Source organism: Pelophylax lessonae (genome assembly GCF_965119305.1).
Source record: "Pelophylax lessonae genome assembly, chromosome: 12".
NCBI lineage: Eukaryota > Metazoa > Chordata > Amphibia > Anura > Ranidae > Pelophylax > Pelophylax lessonae.
The window spans coordinates 2,633,830-2,650,332 of NC_138779.1; the positions used below are offsets into that span (position 1 = coordinate 2,633,830).

A 16,503-nucleotide genomic window follows, 5' to 3' on the forward strand; every position below is an offset into this window, starting at 1 on the left:
TATCCTAATACTGATGAGGGGATATCCCAATACTGAGGAGGGGATATCCTAATACTGAGGAGGGGATATCCTAATACTGAGGAGGGGATATCCTAATACTGAGGAGGGGATATCCTAATACTGAGGAGGAGATATCCTAATACTGAGGAGGGGATATCCCAATACTGATGAGGGGATATCCCAATACTGAGGAGGGGATATCCTAATACTGAGGAGGGGATATCCTAATAATGAGGAGGGGATATCCCAATACTGAGGAGGAGATATCCTAATACTGAGGAGGAGATATCCTAATACTGAGGAGGGGATATCCTAATACTGAGGAGGGGATATCCTAATAATGAGGAGGGGATATCCTAATACTGAGGAGGGGATATCCTAATAATGAGGAAGAGATATCCTAATACTGAGGAGGGGATATCCCAATAATGAGGAGGGGATATCCCAATACTGACGAGGGGATATCCTAATACTGAGGAGGGGATATCCTAATACTGAGGAGGAGATATCCTAATACTGAGGAGGGGATATCCTAATACTGAGGAGGGGATATCCTAATACTGAGGAGGGGATATCCTAATACTGAGGAGGGGATATCCTAATACTGAGGAGGAGATATCCTAATACTGAGGAGGGGATATCCTAATACTGAGGAGGGGATATCCTAATACTGAGGAGGGGATATCCTAATAATGAGGAGGGGATATCCTAATACTGAGGAGGGGATATCCTAATAATGAGGAAGAGATATCCTAATACTGAGGAGGGGATATCCTAATACTGAGGAGGGGATATCCTAATACTGATGAGGGGATATCCCAATAATGAGGAGGGGATATCCCAATACTGACGAGGGGATATCCTAATACTGAGGAGGGGATATCCTAATACTGAGGAGGAGATATCCTAATACTGAGGAGGGGATATCCTAATACTGAGGAGGGGATATCCTAATACTGAGGAGGGGATATCCTAATACTGATGAGGGGATATCCCAATACTGAGGAGGGGATATCCTAATACTGAGGAGGGGATATCCTAATACTGAGGAGGGGATATCCTAATACTGAGGAGGGGATATCCTAATACTGAGGAGGAGATATCCTAATACTGATGAGGGGATATCCCAATACTGAGGAGGGGATATCCTAATACTGAGGAGGGGATATCCTAATACTGAGGAGGGGATATCCTAATACTGAGGAGGGGATATCCTAATACTGAGGAGGAGATATCCTAATACTGAGGAGGAGATATCCTAATACTGAGGAGGGGATATCCTAATACTGAGGAGGGGATATCCTAATAATGAGGAGGGGATATCCTAATACTGATGAGGGGATATCCCAATACTGAGGAGGGGATATCCTAATACTGAGGAGGGGATATCCTAATACTGAGGAGGAGATATCCTAATACTGAGGAGGGGATATCCTAATACTGAGGAGGGGATATCCTAATACTGAGGAGGGGATATCCTAATACTGAGGAGGGGATATCCTAATACTGAGGAGGAGATATCCTAATACTGAGGAGGAGATATCCTAATACTGAGGAGGAGATATCCTAATACTGAGGAGGGGATATCCTAATACTGAGGAGGGGATATCCTAATAATGAGGAGGGGATATCCTAATACTGATGAGGGGATATCCCAATACTGAGGAGGGGATATCCTAATACTGAGGAGGGGATATCCTAATACTGAGGAGGGGATATCCTAATACTGAGGAGGGGATATCCTAATAATGAGGAGGAGATATCCTAATACTGAGGAGGGGATATCCTAATACTGAGGAGGGGATATCCTAATACTGAGGAGGGGATATCCTAATACTGAGGAGGAGATATCCTAATACTGAGGAGGAGATATCCTAATACTGATGAGGGGATATCCCAATACTGAGGAGGGGATATCCTAATACTGAGGAGGGGATATCCTAATACTGATGAGGGGATATCCCAATACTGAGGAGGGGATATCCTAATACTGAGGAGGGGATATCCTAATACTGAGGAGGGGATATCCTAATACTGAGGAGGGGATATCCTAATAATGAGGAGGAGATATCCTAATACTGATGAGGGGATATCCTAATACTGAGGAGGAGATATCCTAATACTGAGGAGGGGATATCCTAATACTGACGAGGAGATATCCTAATACTGAGGAGGGGATAAATATCAGATCCTCAATCATAGAAGAAATGGATATTGGATTCGTAGCCAGGAAATGCAGCGCCTGCATCTTCTGCACTGTGCTCGCAGCCCCTGCATCTCCTGCACCATGTCCACATCCTCTGCATCCCTTGCACCATGCCCTCAGCCTCTGCATCTCCTGCACCTTACCTGCAGCCCCTGTATCTTCTGCACCATGCCCGCAGCCCTGCATCTCCTGCACCATGCCCGCAGCCCTGCATCTCCTGCACCATGCCCGCAGCCTCTGCATATCCTACACCATGCCCACAGCCTCTGCATCTCCTGCACCATGCCCTCAGCCCTGCGTCTCCTGCACCATGCCCTCAGCCTCTGCATCTCCTGCACCATGCCCTCAGCCTCTGCATCTCCTGCACCATGCCCGCAGCCCTGCATCTCCTACACCATGCCTGCAGCCCTGCATCTCCTGCACCATGCCCGCAGCCCGGCATCTCCTGCACCATGCCCTCAGCCTCTGCATATCCTGCACCATGCCCACAGCCTCTGCATCTCCTGCACCATGCCCACAGCCCTGCATCTTCTGCACCAATGCCCGCAGCCCTGCATCTTCTGCACCATGCCCGCAGCTCTGCATCTCCTGCACCATGCCTGCAGCCTCTGCATCTCCTGCACCATGCCCGCAGCCCTGCATCTCCTGCACCATGCCCGCAGCCTCTGCATCTCCTGCACCATGCCCGCAGCCTCTGCATCTCCTGCACCATGCCCGCAGCCTCTGCATCTCCTGCACCATGCCTGCAGCCTCTGCATCTCCTGCACCATGCCCGCAGCCCTGCATCTTCTGCACCATGCCCGCAGCCCTGCATCTCCTGCACCATGCCTGCAGCCTCTGCATCTCCTGCACCATGCCCGCAGCCTCTGCATCTCCTGCACCATGCCTGCAGCCTCTGCATCTCCTGCACCATGCCTGCAGCCTCTGCATCTCCTGCACCATGCCCGCAGCCTATGCATCTTCTACATCATACCCGCAGCCCCTGCATCTTCTGCACTGTGCTCGCAGCCCCTGCATATTCTGCATCATGCCCGCAGCCCTGCATCTCCTGCACCATGTCCACATCCTCTGCATCCCTTGCACCATGCCAGCAGCTTCTTCCTCTCCTGCACCATGCCCGCAGCTTCTTCCTCTCCTGTACCATGCCCGCAGCTTCTTCCTCTCCTGTACCATGCCCGCAGCCTCTGGTATCTATTTTTATTTTTGAAATTTATCTGTAGCTGCTGCATTTCCCACCCTAGGCTTATACTCGAGTTGAGTTTTCCCAGTTTTTTGTGGCAAAATTAGGTGCCTTGGCTTATATTTGGGTCGGCTTATACTCGAGTATATACCGTAGTTTTAATTTACATCCATCCTAACATAACACCTTCCCTATCAGATAAAGTGACTCATTTAGGTGCCTTACACACTCTGTATGCCATGTCTGCCATACCATTATTTTCCAATCTGTCACACCACTAAACCACAAAGTATCTTGTCTGCCCTGCACATCTTACCACCATCTTCAAGCTATACTCTTAGTGATGTGCTTTTTTTTTTTATTGCCAAAATAAGGAGGTCCTGAGGAAGCTGGCAGATGTGAAACGCATCAACCTCCTTAAATCACATAGCAAAGATAATTTGATACATTCTACTGATATGGGTAACATTACATATAAGATTGTCTCTTCATGGTGTAATATCCATTTATATTTTTATAGTTTTGGTTTTTAGTTTTTATATTTTTATAGTTTTATAGTCTCCCCGTCTGACAGCTGCCTGCAGGAGGCGGGGCCGAGGATTCCCCACTAACATCAGTCAAGAGTAGGAGGAGAGTGGTGGCGGGTCACGTGAGCGGCGATCTGATAACCGGTAAAGAACGGCTTATTTTTATGAAACATAGACACAGGATTATTAAAAACAGACTGTAGACAGGATTTGAAACCTTATATGAAACTACAGCTGCAGGAGGGGGAGGGGACTGACACAGGAGCAGAGAGGCAGGGATGGAGGGGGGAGAGAGGACAAAGGAGGACAGGAGGGCTGTGGATGACGGAGGCACATAAACTGACCACAGTATCAGGGCTCAGCAGCCATGGTATACCGGGGTCAGTTTACAGAGGGGAGGACATAGCCAGGCAGGATCAGCCAGGTATTTTAAGTGATAGAAGGGGACAAATTTCACGGCACAAGCACTGCGCTGTATAACATGCTTTAAGGGAGCAGGATCAATATTATTTCTTTTTAGGTTAACAAACGCTTTGAAAATAAATTCTGCCATTTCCCCTTTAAAAATAAATACTTGTGGGTCGTGGCTCGCACTGTGACGGACGTCCCCTTCATGACATTGTTGAAAAGGGGCGGAGCATGGGTGACCATAAAATGATGCCCCCTCCTGAGAAAAGTTCGGTGGATGCCCATGTATACAGGCAGACTCATCAGTGGGCAGAAATCTGGATGCAGACCATCATTTGGTCTCAATGCAAACCTGAAGTCTAGCAGTGAATCGGCTCCAAATGTCCCGGTAGAATCGGGACGATTGTACATAACCCGCATATAACGTTTGTATTAAGGGGTGCAGGCTGATAAGGTAATCATCTCAGGACTATGAATGGCGCTACAAAATATTCCAGAGGCCTGGTCATAGGACAGCTATCCATAGCAGATAGCAGGAATGGGACATACTGAGTACATGAACACATGACTTTGCGCACCTTGAGAGCAGACAGTGAATACTTCGGGGTGAGCGTCCTTCTTGGATTTGAACGTTGGGTCGAGTTCCTCTGCGATATTCTTGGGAGAGCAAAGCCTGTAGGAGATAGAGTAAAAGAATGAATGATCCCATCTAACATTACAACCCTTCATCATGGGGCAGCCCAAACAAATCTTCCACAAGTCAGGAGCAATGTCCATGTTTGATCTGACAAGAAGACATGAAGGTTCTCATACATTAAAGTCCAACTCAAGCCAACACAGGGGAAGGGATAGAACTGCTGTTTTTTCTTGCATTGGTTCCCTGCTGGGGAAATCTCCTCACTTCCTGTCCAGGGGACAACCCAACACGAGTTCTGACATACCTCTTGGCCTGAAGTCTAAGGGTTAAATGATTGTTTTTCTTCTCTTATCCTTCATTCGTACTCTCTGTGCAATCGGTCACCTTAAGCCTCTTCTCTTTCTATGGTCACACGGTGGAGGGAGGGATAAGGTTAGTAAAACTGCATTTCAAAGGATACCCTAGGGCAGTGATGGCGAGCCTTGGCACCCCAGATGTTTTGGAACTACATATCCCATGATGCTCATGCACTCTGCAGTGTAGTTGAGCATCATGGGAAATGTAGTTCCAAAACATCTGGGGTGCCAAGGTTCTCCATTACTGCCCTAGGGCCTAGACCATGGGTCTTCATAGTGTGGCCTGAGGGCAACATGGGGCTCTTTGCTTGCCTTTATCCAGGCCTTGAGGTACCATTCCTCCCCCTGACACAAACGATGGGGCACAATTCCTTCGACTGGCACCAACTGTGGGTCATAATTTCACTCCCATTATTCAATGATGGGGCACCATTCCTCCCATTGACACCAACGATGGGGCACCATTCCTCCCATTGACACCAACGATGGGGCACCATTCCTCCCATTGACACCAACGATGGGGCACTATTCCTCCCACTGACACCAATGATGGGGCACTATTCCTCCCACTGACACCAATGATGGGGCACTATTCCTCCCATTGACACCAACGATGGGGCACCATTCCTCCCATTGATACCAACGATGGGACACTATTCCTCCCATTGACACCAACGATGGGGCACTATTCCTCCCATTGACACCAACGATGGGGCACCATTCCTCCCATTGACAGCAACGATGGGGCACCATTCCTCCCATTGACACCAATGATGGGGCATCATTCCTCCCATTGACACCAATGATGGGGCATCATTCCTCCCATTGACACCAACGATGGGGCACTATTCCTTCCATTGACACCAATGATGGGGCACTATTCCTTCCACTGACACCAATGATGGAGCACTATTCCTCCCATTGACACCAATGATGGGGCACCATTCCTCCCATTGACACCAATGATGGGGCACCATTCCTCCCATTGACACCAATGATGGGGCACTATTCCTTCCACTGACACCAATGATGGAGCACTATTCCTCCCATTGACACCAATGATGGGGCACCATTGCTCCCATTGACACCAATGATGGGGCACCATTCCTCCCATTGACACCAACGATGGGATACCATTCCTCCCATTGACACCAATGATGGGATACCATTCCTCCCATTGACACTAATTATGGGGCACCATTCCTCCCATTGACACCAATGATGGGATACCATTCCTCCCATTGACACTAATTATGGGGCACCATTCCTCCCATTGACACCAATGATTGGGCACTATTCCTCCCATTGGCACCAATGATGGGGCACCATTCCTCCCATTGACACCAATGATGGGGCACCATTCCTCCCATTGACACCAATGATGGGGCACCATTCCTCCTATTGACACTAATTATGGGGCACTATTCCTCCAGTGATTTTATTGTATCTTTGTTGTGTTTTTGGAAGTCATGCTGACATCCTGTTTTATTATTACATGTTATATAATACAATATTTGATACTTTTATACTATATGTGTGTGTTGGTCTCATGCTAATGCCAGTAAAGTCCACATTTGGCAGAACGGGGTTCTGCACCTTTTGGTTCTAATAATATTTGGGATGCGGCACAGGTCAGAGGTCTCTTTATATTTGATCAGGTGAAGTCATCGTCACCGGCACAGAAAGTGCAGGAAGAGCTCTCTAACAGAGCCCCAAAGAGCAGTAAATAACATACAGTGCTGCTAACCTAATCTACTCTACTTGAAATGCACTTTAACCGCTTGTCTGCATTCATGCATGGTAGACAAAGGGGTTAAAGCAAGGCTGTGAGTGTGACACTTCTGTACCAGCTTCCCCTGTGAATAATGACCCCGATGCAACGCAAATGACATCACTTTCTGGGGTTAAAGCCATTATTTCTCGAATACTGTAGCCAAGGATGCAGCTAATCAAGCAAGATCTGTGTTTGATTAGCTACACTAGAGATTATTGGGGTATAACAGATCCCCAATGTCTCGATAAAGAGGACCTGTCATCTGCCTAATGTTATCACATAGGGGGCCCATTAGCCTCATTCCCTGGATACTGTAGCCAAGGATGCAGCTAATCAAGCACAATCTGTGTTTGATTAGCTGCACTGGAGATCAGGGGAGACATTGGAGTATAATGGATCCCCAAAGTCTCGATAAAGGGGACCGGTCATCTGCCCAATGTTATCAGATATGCAATAGCATTGGGCAGATGACCAGTCCCCTTTATGAGGACATTGGTGGTTGATTAGACCCCCATTGACTCCCCCTGCTGCTAATCATACCCAGATCATGCTTGATTAGCTGCATTCTTGGCTACATTCCCCAGGAACTGTGGCCAAGAATGCAGCTAATCAAGCACAATCTGTGTTTGATTAGCTTCACTGGAGATCAGGGGAGACATTGTGGTCTAATCAACCACCAATGTCTCCGTAAAAGGGACTGGTCATCGCTCAATGCTATCACATATGTGATAATATTGGATAGATGACAGGTCCTCTTTATCGACTCCAAAAAGGGGAACGTCATCTGTCCAAAGTTATCACATAGGGGCTCGTTAGCCTCATTCCCTGTATACTGTAGCCAAGAATGCAGCTAATCAAGCAAGATCTGTGTTTGATAAGCTACATTGGAGATCAGGGGAGACGTTGGGGTGTAATAGATCCCCAATGTCTCCATAAAGGGGACCTGTCATCTACCCAATGTTATCACATAGGGAGTCATTAGCCTCATTCCCCTAAAACTGTAGCCAAAAGATGCAGCTAATCAAGCACAATCTGTGTTTGATTAGCTGCACTGGAGGGCAGGGGGAGACATAGTCGATCCCCAATGTCTCCATAAAGGGGACCTGTCATCTGCCCAATGTTATCACATAGGGGGCTTGTTAGCCCCCCTGTGATAGCAATAAATAAAATAAAAAAAAGTGTAAAATAAATAAAATAAATATAGAAAATTAAAAAACATATTTTTTAAAAGCACCCTCATCACCCCGTACACACCCCATATAAAGAGTACGTCGGAGTGGCAGCCATAATTCTAGGGACATAATTCATGGTGAACTCTGAACTGATAACCTCTAAAAGCTTTTTTGTAGCGTCACCTATGGGGAATTTTGGGTACTGCAGTTCATTGCGGTTTCATACAGGTTCGGTATCTATTTACTTGACGTAACCCAATCTTTTATATTTTACAAAAAAAAAAAAACACTGGGTATGTTTGCACTATAATTTATTTCTGCACTTTTTCCTGAAAATATGCGTTTAATAAATAGCTGCTCAATAATCGTGCAACATAAAAAAATGCAACTACCACCATTTTATTCTCCAGGGCCTCGGCTTTCAGGAAATATATATTGGGGGTTAAAGTAATTTATAGCAAAAATTGCAGATTTTACATGTGCAAAAAAAAAAAAAGATAGGTGGTTAAAGGGGAGAGTTTGTACCCCGCGCCGAGACCCCCATGGTGCCGGTCATATCTCAGGCAAGAAATAAGCAATCCCATTGAGGGACATCGATGCGCGGTGCATCGAGCTGCACACAGATTTCTACACATATGTGTAGAACAGCCTGCAGGTTAATTGACGCCCACGGAATGTAATGAGTAGGCTTCATTCAAGATTTCCACCGCGTTAAACTGGCACACAGCCCCCGATGACGTGGGCCACGGTTATTTTTAGAAGTCTGGTTTCTCAAAAGAATAAAAACCACCATACAGCAAAAACCAGCAGAAACTTGCTGATCAGAGGAGGAAAACACGGCGCAGTCAGAAGGTGTTCCATTCTACGAGGATGGTGATTGGGCCTTTGGCATAAGGCCAGACCGGTGGAATGGAGATGTCGGCCTTAGACAGCTAAAGGTCAACGGCACCAAAACTACTAATCAGTAATCTGTCCCTTGAACGACCACTAACATATGCACTAGGGATGGACCGATATATATCAGCTGCCCAAAATTACCAGGCAAAAGTAGGGTTATCTGCGTTTTGTCGATCGATATATATGTATACACAGTATCTCACAAAATTGGGTACACCCCTCACATTTCTGTGAATATTTTATTCTATCTTTTCATGTGACAACACTGAAGAAATGACACTTTGCTACAATGTAAAGTAGTGAGTGTACAGCTTGTATAACAGTGTAAATTTGCTGTCCCCTCAAAATAACTCAACACACAGCCATTAATGTCTAAACCGCTGGCAACAAAAGTCAGTACACCCCTAAGTGACAATGTCCAAATTGGGCCCAATTAGCAATTTTCTCTCCCCGGTGTCATGTGACTCGTTAGTGTTACAAGGTCTCAGGTGTGAATGGGGGAGGTGTGTTATATTTGTTGTTATCGCTCTCACTCTCTCATACTGGTCACTGGAAGTTCAACATGGCACCTCATGGCAAAGAACTCTCTGAGGATCTGAAAAAAAAAAGAATTGTTGCTCTACATAAAGATGGTCTAGGCTATAAGAAGATTGCCAAGACCCTGAAACTGAGCTGCAGCACGGTGGCCAAGACCATACAGCGGTTTACCAGGACAGGTTCCATTCAGAACAGGCCTCGCCATGGTCCATCAAAGAAGTTGAGTGCACGTGCTCAGCGTCATATCCAGAGGTTGTCTTTGGGAAATAGACGTATGAGTGCTGCCAGCATTGCTGCAGAGGTTGAAGGTGTGGGGGGTCAGCCTGTCAGTGCTCAGACCATACGCCGCACACTGCATCAAATTGGTCTGTATGGCTGTCATCCCAGAAGGAAGCCTCTTCTAAAGATGGTGGACAAGAAAGCCTGCAAACAGTTTGCTGAAGACAAGCAGACTAAGGACATGGATTACTGGAACCATCTCCTGTGCTCTGATGAGACCAAGATAAACTTATTTGGTGTCAGATGGTGTCAGGCGTGTGTGGGGACAACCAGGTGAGGAGTACAAAGACAAGTGTGTCTTCCTACAGTCAGGCATGGTGGTGGGAGTGTCATGGTCTGGGGCTGCATGAGTGCTGCCGGCACTGGGGAGCTACAGATCATTGAGGGAACCATGAATGCCAACATGTACTGTGACATACTGAAGCAGAGCATGATCCCCTCCCTTCAGAGACTGGGGGGCAGGGCAGTATTCCAACATAACGACCCCAAACACCTCCAAGATGACCACTGCCTTGCTAAAGAAGCTGAGGGTAAAGGAGATGGACTGGCCAAGCATTTCTCCAGACCTAAACCCTATTGAGCATCTGTGGGGATCCTCAAACAGAAGGTGGAGGAGGGGAAGGTCTCTAACATCCACCAGCTCTGTGATGTCATCATGGAGGAGGGGAAGAGGACTCCAGTGACAACCTGTGAAGCTCTGGTGAACTCCATGTCCAAGGTTAAGGCAGTGCTGGAAAATAATGGCGGCCATACAAAATATTGACACTTTGGGCCCAATTTGTACAGTGTCACTTAGGGGTGTACTGACTTTTGTTGCCAGCGGTTTAGACATTAATGGCTGTGTGTTGAGTTATTTTGAGGGGACAGTAAATTTACACTGTTATACAAGCTGTACACTCACTACTTTACATTGTAGCAAAGTCTCATTTCTTCAGTGTTGTCACATGAAAAGATAGAATGTGAGGGGTGTACTTACTTTTGTCGGATACTGTAGGCCCAGTTCTAGACAAAACAAACTGAGAAGGGTTCAAACCCAGTGCTTGAGGAAATTTCCTCTCATTGTCTGGATAGGAAGTGATGGGAAATCTCTCCAACAGGAATACAGACAAGTTTCAGTAGATTGAAGAACGGTTTGAACTTCCCACAATGTTTTTTTTTTTTTTTGCAATTGATGCCTTCCCATCCCACGGACAACCAATCTCACCCATTTCTTTTTTTACGCATCATGGGGACAGGAAGTGAAGGAAAATTTCCCCAATATAGAAACTGAGAAACAAAATCCAGAGAAAATTTGCACCACTTGACACCCAAGCCAATTCTGGCGTTTCTCTCCTGCATGAAAAAATCTGTATTTTTGTTGCTAGAAGAACCCCCAAATATATTTATATTTTTTAGCAGAGACCCTAGGTAATAAAATGACGGTTGTTACAATTTTATTTGCCACACAGTATTTGCGCAGCAATTTTTCAAACGCAATTTTTTTTAAATAAAAAAACACTTTCATGAATTAAAAAAAAAAAAAAAAAAACACATAACACAAGTATTTAACCCAATTTTTTTTGTATAATGTGAAGGATGATGTTATGCCGAGTAATTCGATTCCAAACAATGTCACGCTTTTAAATTGCGCACACTTGTGGAATGGCGCCAAACTACAGTACTTCAAAATCTCCACAGGCAATGCTTTAAAATTTTTTACAGGTCACCAGTTTAGAGTTACAGAGGAGGTCCAGCACTAGAATTATTGTTCTCGCTCGAATGATCGCGGTGACACTGCACGTGCGTTTTTAACACTGTGTACATATGCAGGGGCGACCTACGTATGCGTTCACTTCTGCGTGCAAGCACGAGGGGATGGGGGTGCTTTAAAAAAGAAAAAAAAAAATTTATTTTTTTATTTTTTTTCCCCTTTAATTTTGTTTTCTTTAATTACTTTTATTCATATTACAAAGAATGTAAACATCCCTTGTAATAAGAATAGGGATGACAGGTCCTGTTTATGGAGAGATCGGGGGTCTATAAGTCCCCACATCTCTCCTCTATGATGGAAAGCCTGAGATTAAAAAAAAAAAAAAAAAAAAAAAAACTATCTCATGCTTCCCCCCCCCCAAAAAAGAAAAGAATAAAAAAAAAAAAAAATGTTTAAATCTGCCAGCACCAGAAGTGACATCGTCTTCGGCCCCCCAGGGTCATAGAGATGGGGTCAAAGAGATGGCCAGGGACCATCTGGTTCCCGGCCAGCTCTATGGTAAACCGTAATGGTGGATTTATTCTCTGGTTCCCCGATCACACAGGTGAGTCTAGAGAAGTACCGCAGGGTGGGAGGAGGGAGGGGCGGGGTCCACCTCCAATGACGTCATTTACTTTGAGTGAAGATATCTGGATAATGGGTGCATATGAGGTCTACCTGGGGGAAGTGGTTGACTTTTTCCCCCACTCTATCCAAAACTGTTAGAAACAGAAGACATTTTGGTTGACTTTGGGCTCTAAGTCTCCTGTAGATGGCGGACTCTAAAAACTTACTTGGCCTGGTCACAAGTTGCGTCCACTGCCGACAGCTCCATTTTTTCAGGTGTGCGGCACTCAGTCGGTGATGCCAGGCCCTCAGAGTCCAAGCGTCCTTGGTTATAAGAAGGCACTTCATTCTGAGGAAACCAAAAAAGGAGGAGGAGGAGGTTATCTAATCATCCCCACCAATCCAAGAGAACACAAAACTCCACAACCCTTGGTGATATCTCCCCATTATCATACAAAGTCCACTCAGGGCTGGAACCTGAAGATGAAAAGTCTGGACCAGGGATCTCCAAACTACGGCCCTTCAGATGTTGCAGAACTACACATCCCATGAGGCATTGTAAAACTCTGACATTCACAGACATGACTAGGCATGATGGGAATTAGGGCTGCACGATATTGGGTAAAAAAGTATATTGCGATATTTCGTTTTTAACGATATATATCGCGATATTTCTCCAGACAGTCTCCGGAGGAGGGATCAGTTAGCAGAGCTCAGCTTTCTGCCAGGGGATCCACCACACTCCTAGAACTTCTCCCGCCTGAGCCTTCTGTCGGAGCCAGTGTAGAGGAAGCGGGCTGTCGGTAGCAGCCTTTGTCCCGCAGTGCTCCTCCGCCATGCTCCGGACATCTCCCCCCTCTCCTGCTGCAAACACTGTTCCGCCGCCATGCAATCCGCCCCGTACTCCAGCCCTCCCTCTTAGTCAACAGCCGACCATTACTCCGCCCTGCTCCGCCCATTGTCTCTCCATTGAAAAACATTACAGGCTGATCCCGCCCCCGATGCAGCCAGGAGAGACAATGGGCGGAGCAGGGCGGAGTAATGGTCGGCTGGATACTAGAGGCAGAGCTGGGAGGGAAGTGAGGGACGGACGCAGTCACTGTAAGTCCTCCTCCTCCCCCCCCCCCCCCCAAGTCCCGACTTCTCCCCGCTCTGCCTAATGCCTAAATATCGTGGCTTCGGCGATATGAATATCGCCCGTGCCTGCAGAACGATAGTCCATATCACATCGACTATCGTTCAGCCCTAATGGGAATTGTAGTTTCTGAACAACAGGAGGGTCATAGTTTGGAGACATCTGGTCTGGACATTTGGTACCCCAGGTGAACCTTCTCAAGGCAGGCAATAGAGGTGTTTGTAACGGAACTGCAAACAATGGCGGAAATGGTGACCAATAATAAAGACTTTACACAATACCCAGGATGAAGAAATCTTACAGTCAAACTCCATTAACCAAAAAAAAAAAAAAACGACTTTTAGAATATATGAACCCAAACAATAGAGAACCCGGTGTCACGTCGGATAATGCCTTCCGTCAGTCAGCTGTTCGCTGCTATATCTTAGAATTCTTCCCGTGAACTGTCTCCCGTCGAAAAATGCATCTGACGGGGACTGCGCACGCGCAATAATGACGTCAACCCCAGCTGAGCGGAGCAGTCAGCTGGAGTGACGTCATTTACAACGCATGCGCAGTCCGTTGGATGCACTATCCGACGGAAGGCATTATCCGACGTGACATCAGCACCAGACCAATAATTTCAACGGCAATGTTCTTATCTGAATATATGTACAATAAACACATGTTATTTCCCTATAAACCCCCCCCTTGTGTAGTCACCCTGGTGCTGGGATCTTGGATGTCATCACCCCCAGGGGACCAACAGAAATCACTCAACTGATCCTATTGTATTCTCTTTACCCCCCCCCCCCACCAACAGCTACATAAATGTTTATGTAGGGAGATGGGAGGAGGGGTGGAGGAACTGGTCCAGTTCAGACAGTAATGAAACAATCCCAGACGGGGAGAGGGCAATGGCAAGAAAGGAGAATTTTTTCAAAGAATATCAGATTTACAGCTTCCTTTGTATCTCTCTATCTCCCATCTGATCAATGTTTATAAACAACGTTACTTTGTATCTCTCTATCTCCAGTCTGATCAATGTTTATAAACAATGTTACTTTGTATTTCTCTATCTCCCGTCTGATCAATGTTTATAAACAATGTTACTTTGTATCTCTCTATCTCCAGTCTGATCAATGTTTATAAACAATGTTACTTTGTATCTCTCTATCTCCAGTCTGATCAATGTTTATAAACAATGTTACTTTGTATCTCTCTATCTCCTGTCTGATCAATGTTACTTTGTATCTCTCTATCTCCTGTCTGTACAATGTTTATAAACAATGTTACTTTGTATCTCTCTATCTCCCGTCTGATCAATGTTTATAAACAATGTTACTTTGTATCTCTCTATCTCCCGTCTGATCAATGTTTATAAAAAATGTTACTTTGTATCTCTCTATCTCCTGTCTGTACAATGTTTATAAACACTGTCAGGTGGCTTTTTCTTAATATCAGCATCTTCTAGAGCCACATTTTTTTTGCAAAGCAACTCCTGGCTTGAACTGGGCATTGCCGGTGAGTAGGAAGGGGAGGGGAGGGGCGCAGCGTTGGGGTAGGAGGATGGGATGTGCTGCACACCTTTTATAATTTGCTAACAATCTTTGGGCGATTGCGGCACACAGAGTGTCTTCAGCAGGTTAAGCGGACTGACAATACAGGCCATAATCTGGGAGTGGAGGGATTTTTCTCTCAGATTAGACCAGGAGGATCAGGAATGGCTGCACACAGAAATTAATCTGAATACACGTTACACGCTGAATACACGTTACATACTGAATACACGTTACACACGGCATACACATTACATACTGCATACATGTTACACACTGCATACACGTTACATACTGCATACACGTTACACACTGCATACACGTTACACACTGCATACACGTTACACACGGCATACACGTTACATACTGCATACATGTTACACACGGCATACACGTTACACACTGCATACACGTTACATACTGCATACATGTTACATACTGCATACATGTTACACACGGCATACACGTTACACACTGCATACACGTTACATACTGCATACACGTTACATACTGCATACACGTTACACACTGCATACACGTTACATACTGCATACACGTTACATACTGCATACATGTGCTTGTGACAAAACATTGCAACACCATCAGAAATGGCAGCGGAGGATTCTGTATATTATATATTGCTGGGGTTATTTTTTAAGCTTTATTGTGATAAAAAAAAGAGGAAACAACCAATTGTGTGCCCCCCCCCCCCCCCCCCACTGAACCAAGATTAGCAGCTTTATCTTCAGCTTCCTGCCCCATATCAGCAGAGTGATGCGGTTACTCATTAACGAGCAAAGAGAAACAATATTTTACAGAAATTGTCACTATGTATGTATAAATGTCCACGCTTGACTCAACTTCAGAGGAAGCTCTGTGACGACGTTTTCTGGTAACTGAGACAAGCCGGGCCGCAGAACTGGTGATAGCGGCTTACAAAACCGAGAAGAGGGTGTCTGAGGTAAGCAGGCGCTGCAAACTGCACCAGGTGTTTATTAATCGGTGCTCACACATGGCCCAGCCTCATATCTACTGAGTCACAATCTCAACCTGCATCACCCCCGAGGCCCCTTTCCCACGGGTGATCCGATCCCTGGCAGGTTTTCAGGTGGACCTGATCAGATGCTCCATGCCCCCCTATGGAGCAGCGGATGTTCACTGTGACCGCTGACACCCGCTGCTCTCCGATCCGATCCTGTCCGCGTAATCCGGATGGATGGAAACCCTATTTTCCATCCGTCTGGAGGATCGGATCGGATAGGACAGGCGGTCCGTTTTCATCGGATCTCCCATAGAGGAGAGCGGGGCTCTGACCGCACCTGCACTAACCAACCTGATCACTACACTGACCTACCTGACCACTACACTGACCTACCTGACCACTACACTGACCTACCTTACCACTACACTGACTTACCTGACCACTACACAGACCTACCTGACCGCTACACAGACCTACCTGACCACTACACAGACCTACCTGACCACTACACAGACCTACCTGACCACTACACAAACCTACCTGACCACTACACAAACCTACCTGACCACTACACTGACC

The 16,503-nt window shown here is 46.2% G+C and overlaps 1 protein-coding gene across 3 annotated transcripts in view; it reads right to left on the reverse strand.

Annotated features, from left to right (window-relative positions):
- Positions 1 to 16,503, reverse strand: part of LOC309567908 (uncharacterized protein) — a 102,712-nt gene that overhangs the window by 1,738 nt on the left and 84,471 nt on the right. For all 3 annotated transcript variants that reach the window (XM_082273441.1, XM_082273440.1, XM_082273442.1), the window contains 2 exons: positions 12,497 to 12,618; positions 4,900 to 4,994 (listed from right to left, as the gene is read on the reverse strand). In XM_082273441.1, the coding sequence (XP_082129567.1) occupies positions 4,900 to 4,994; positions 12,497 to 12,618 (217 nt within the window). The remainder of the gene's footprint in view (positions 1 to 4,899; positions 4,995 to 12,496; positions 12,619 to 16,503) is intronic.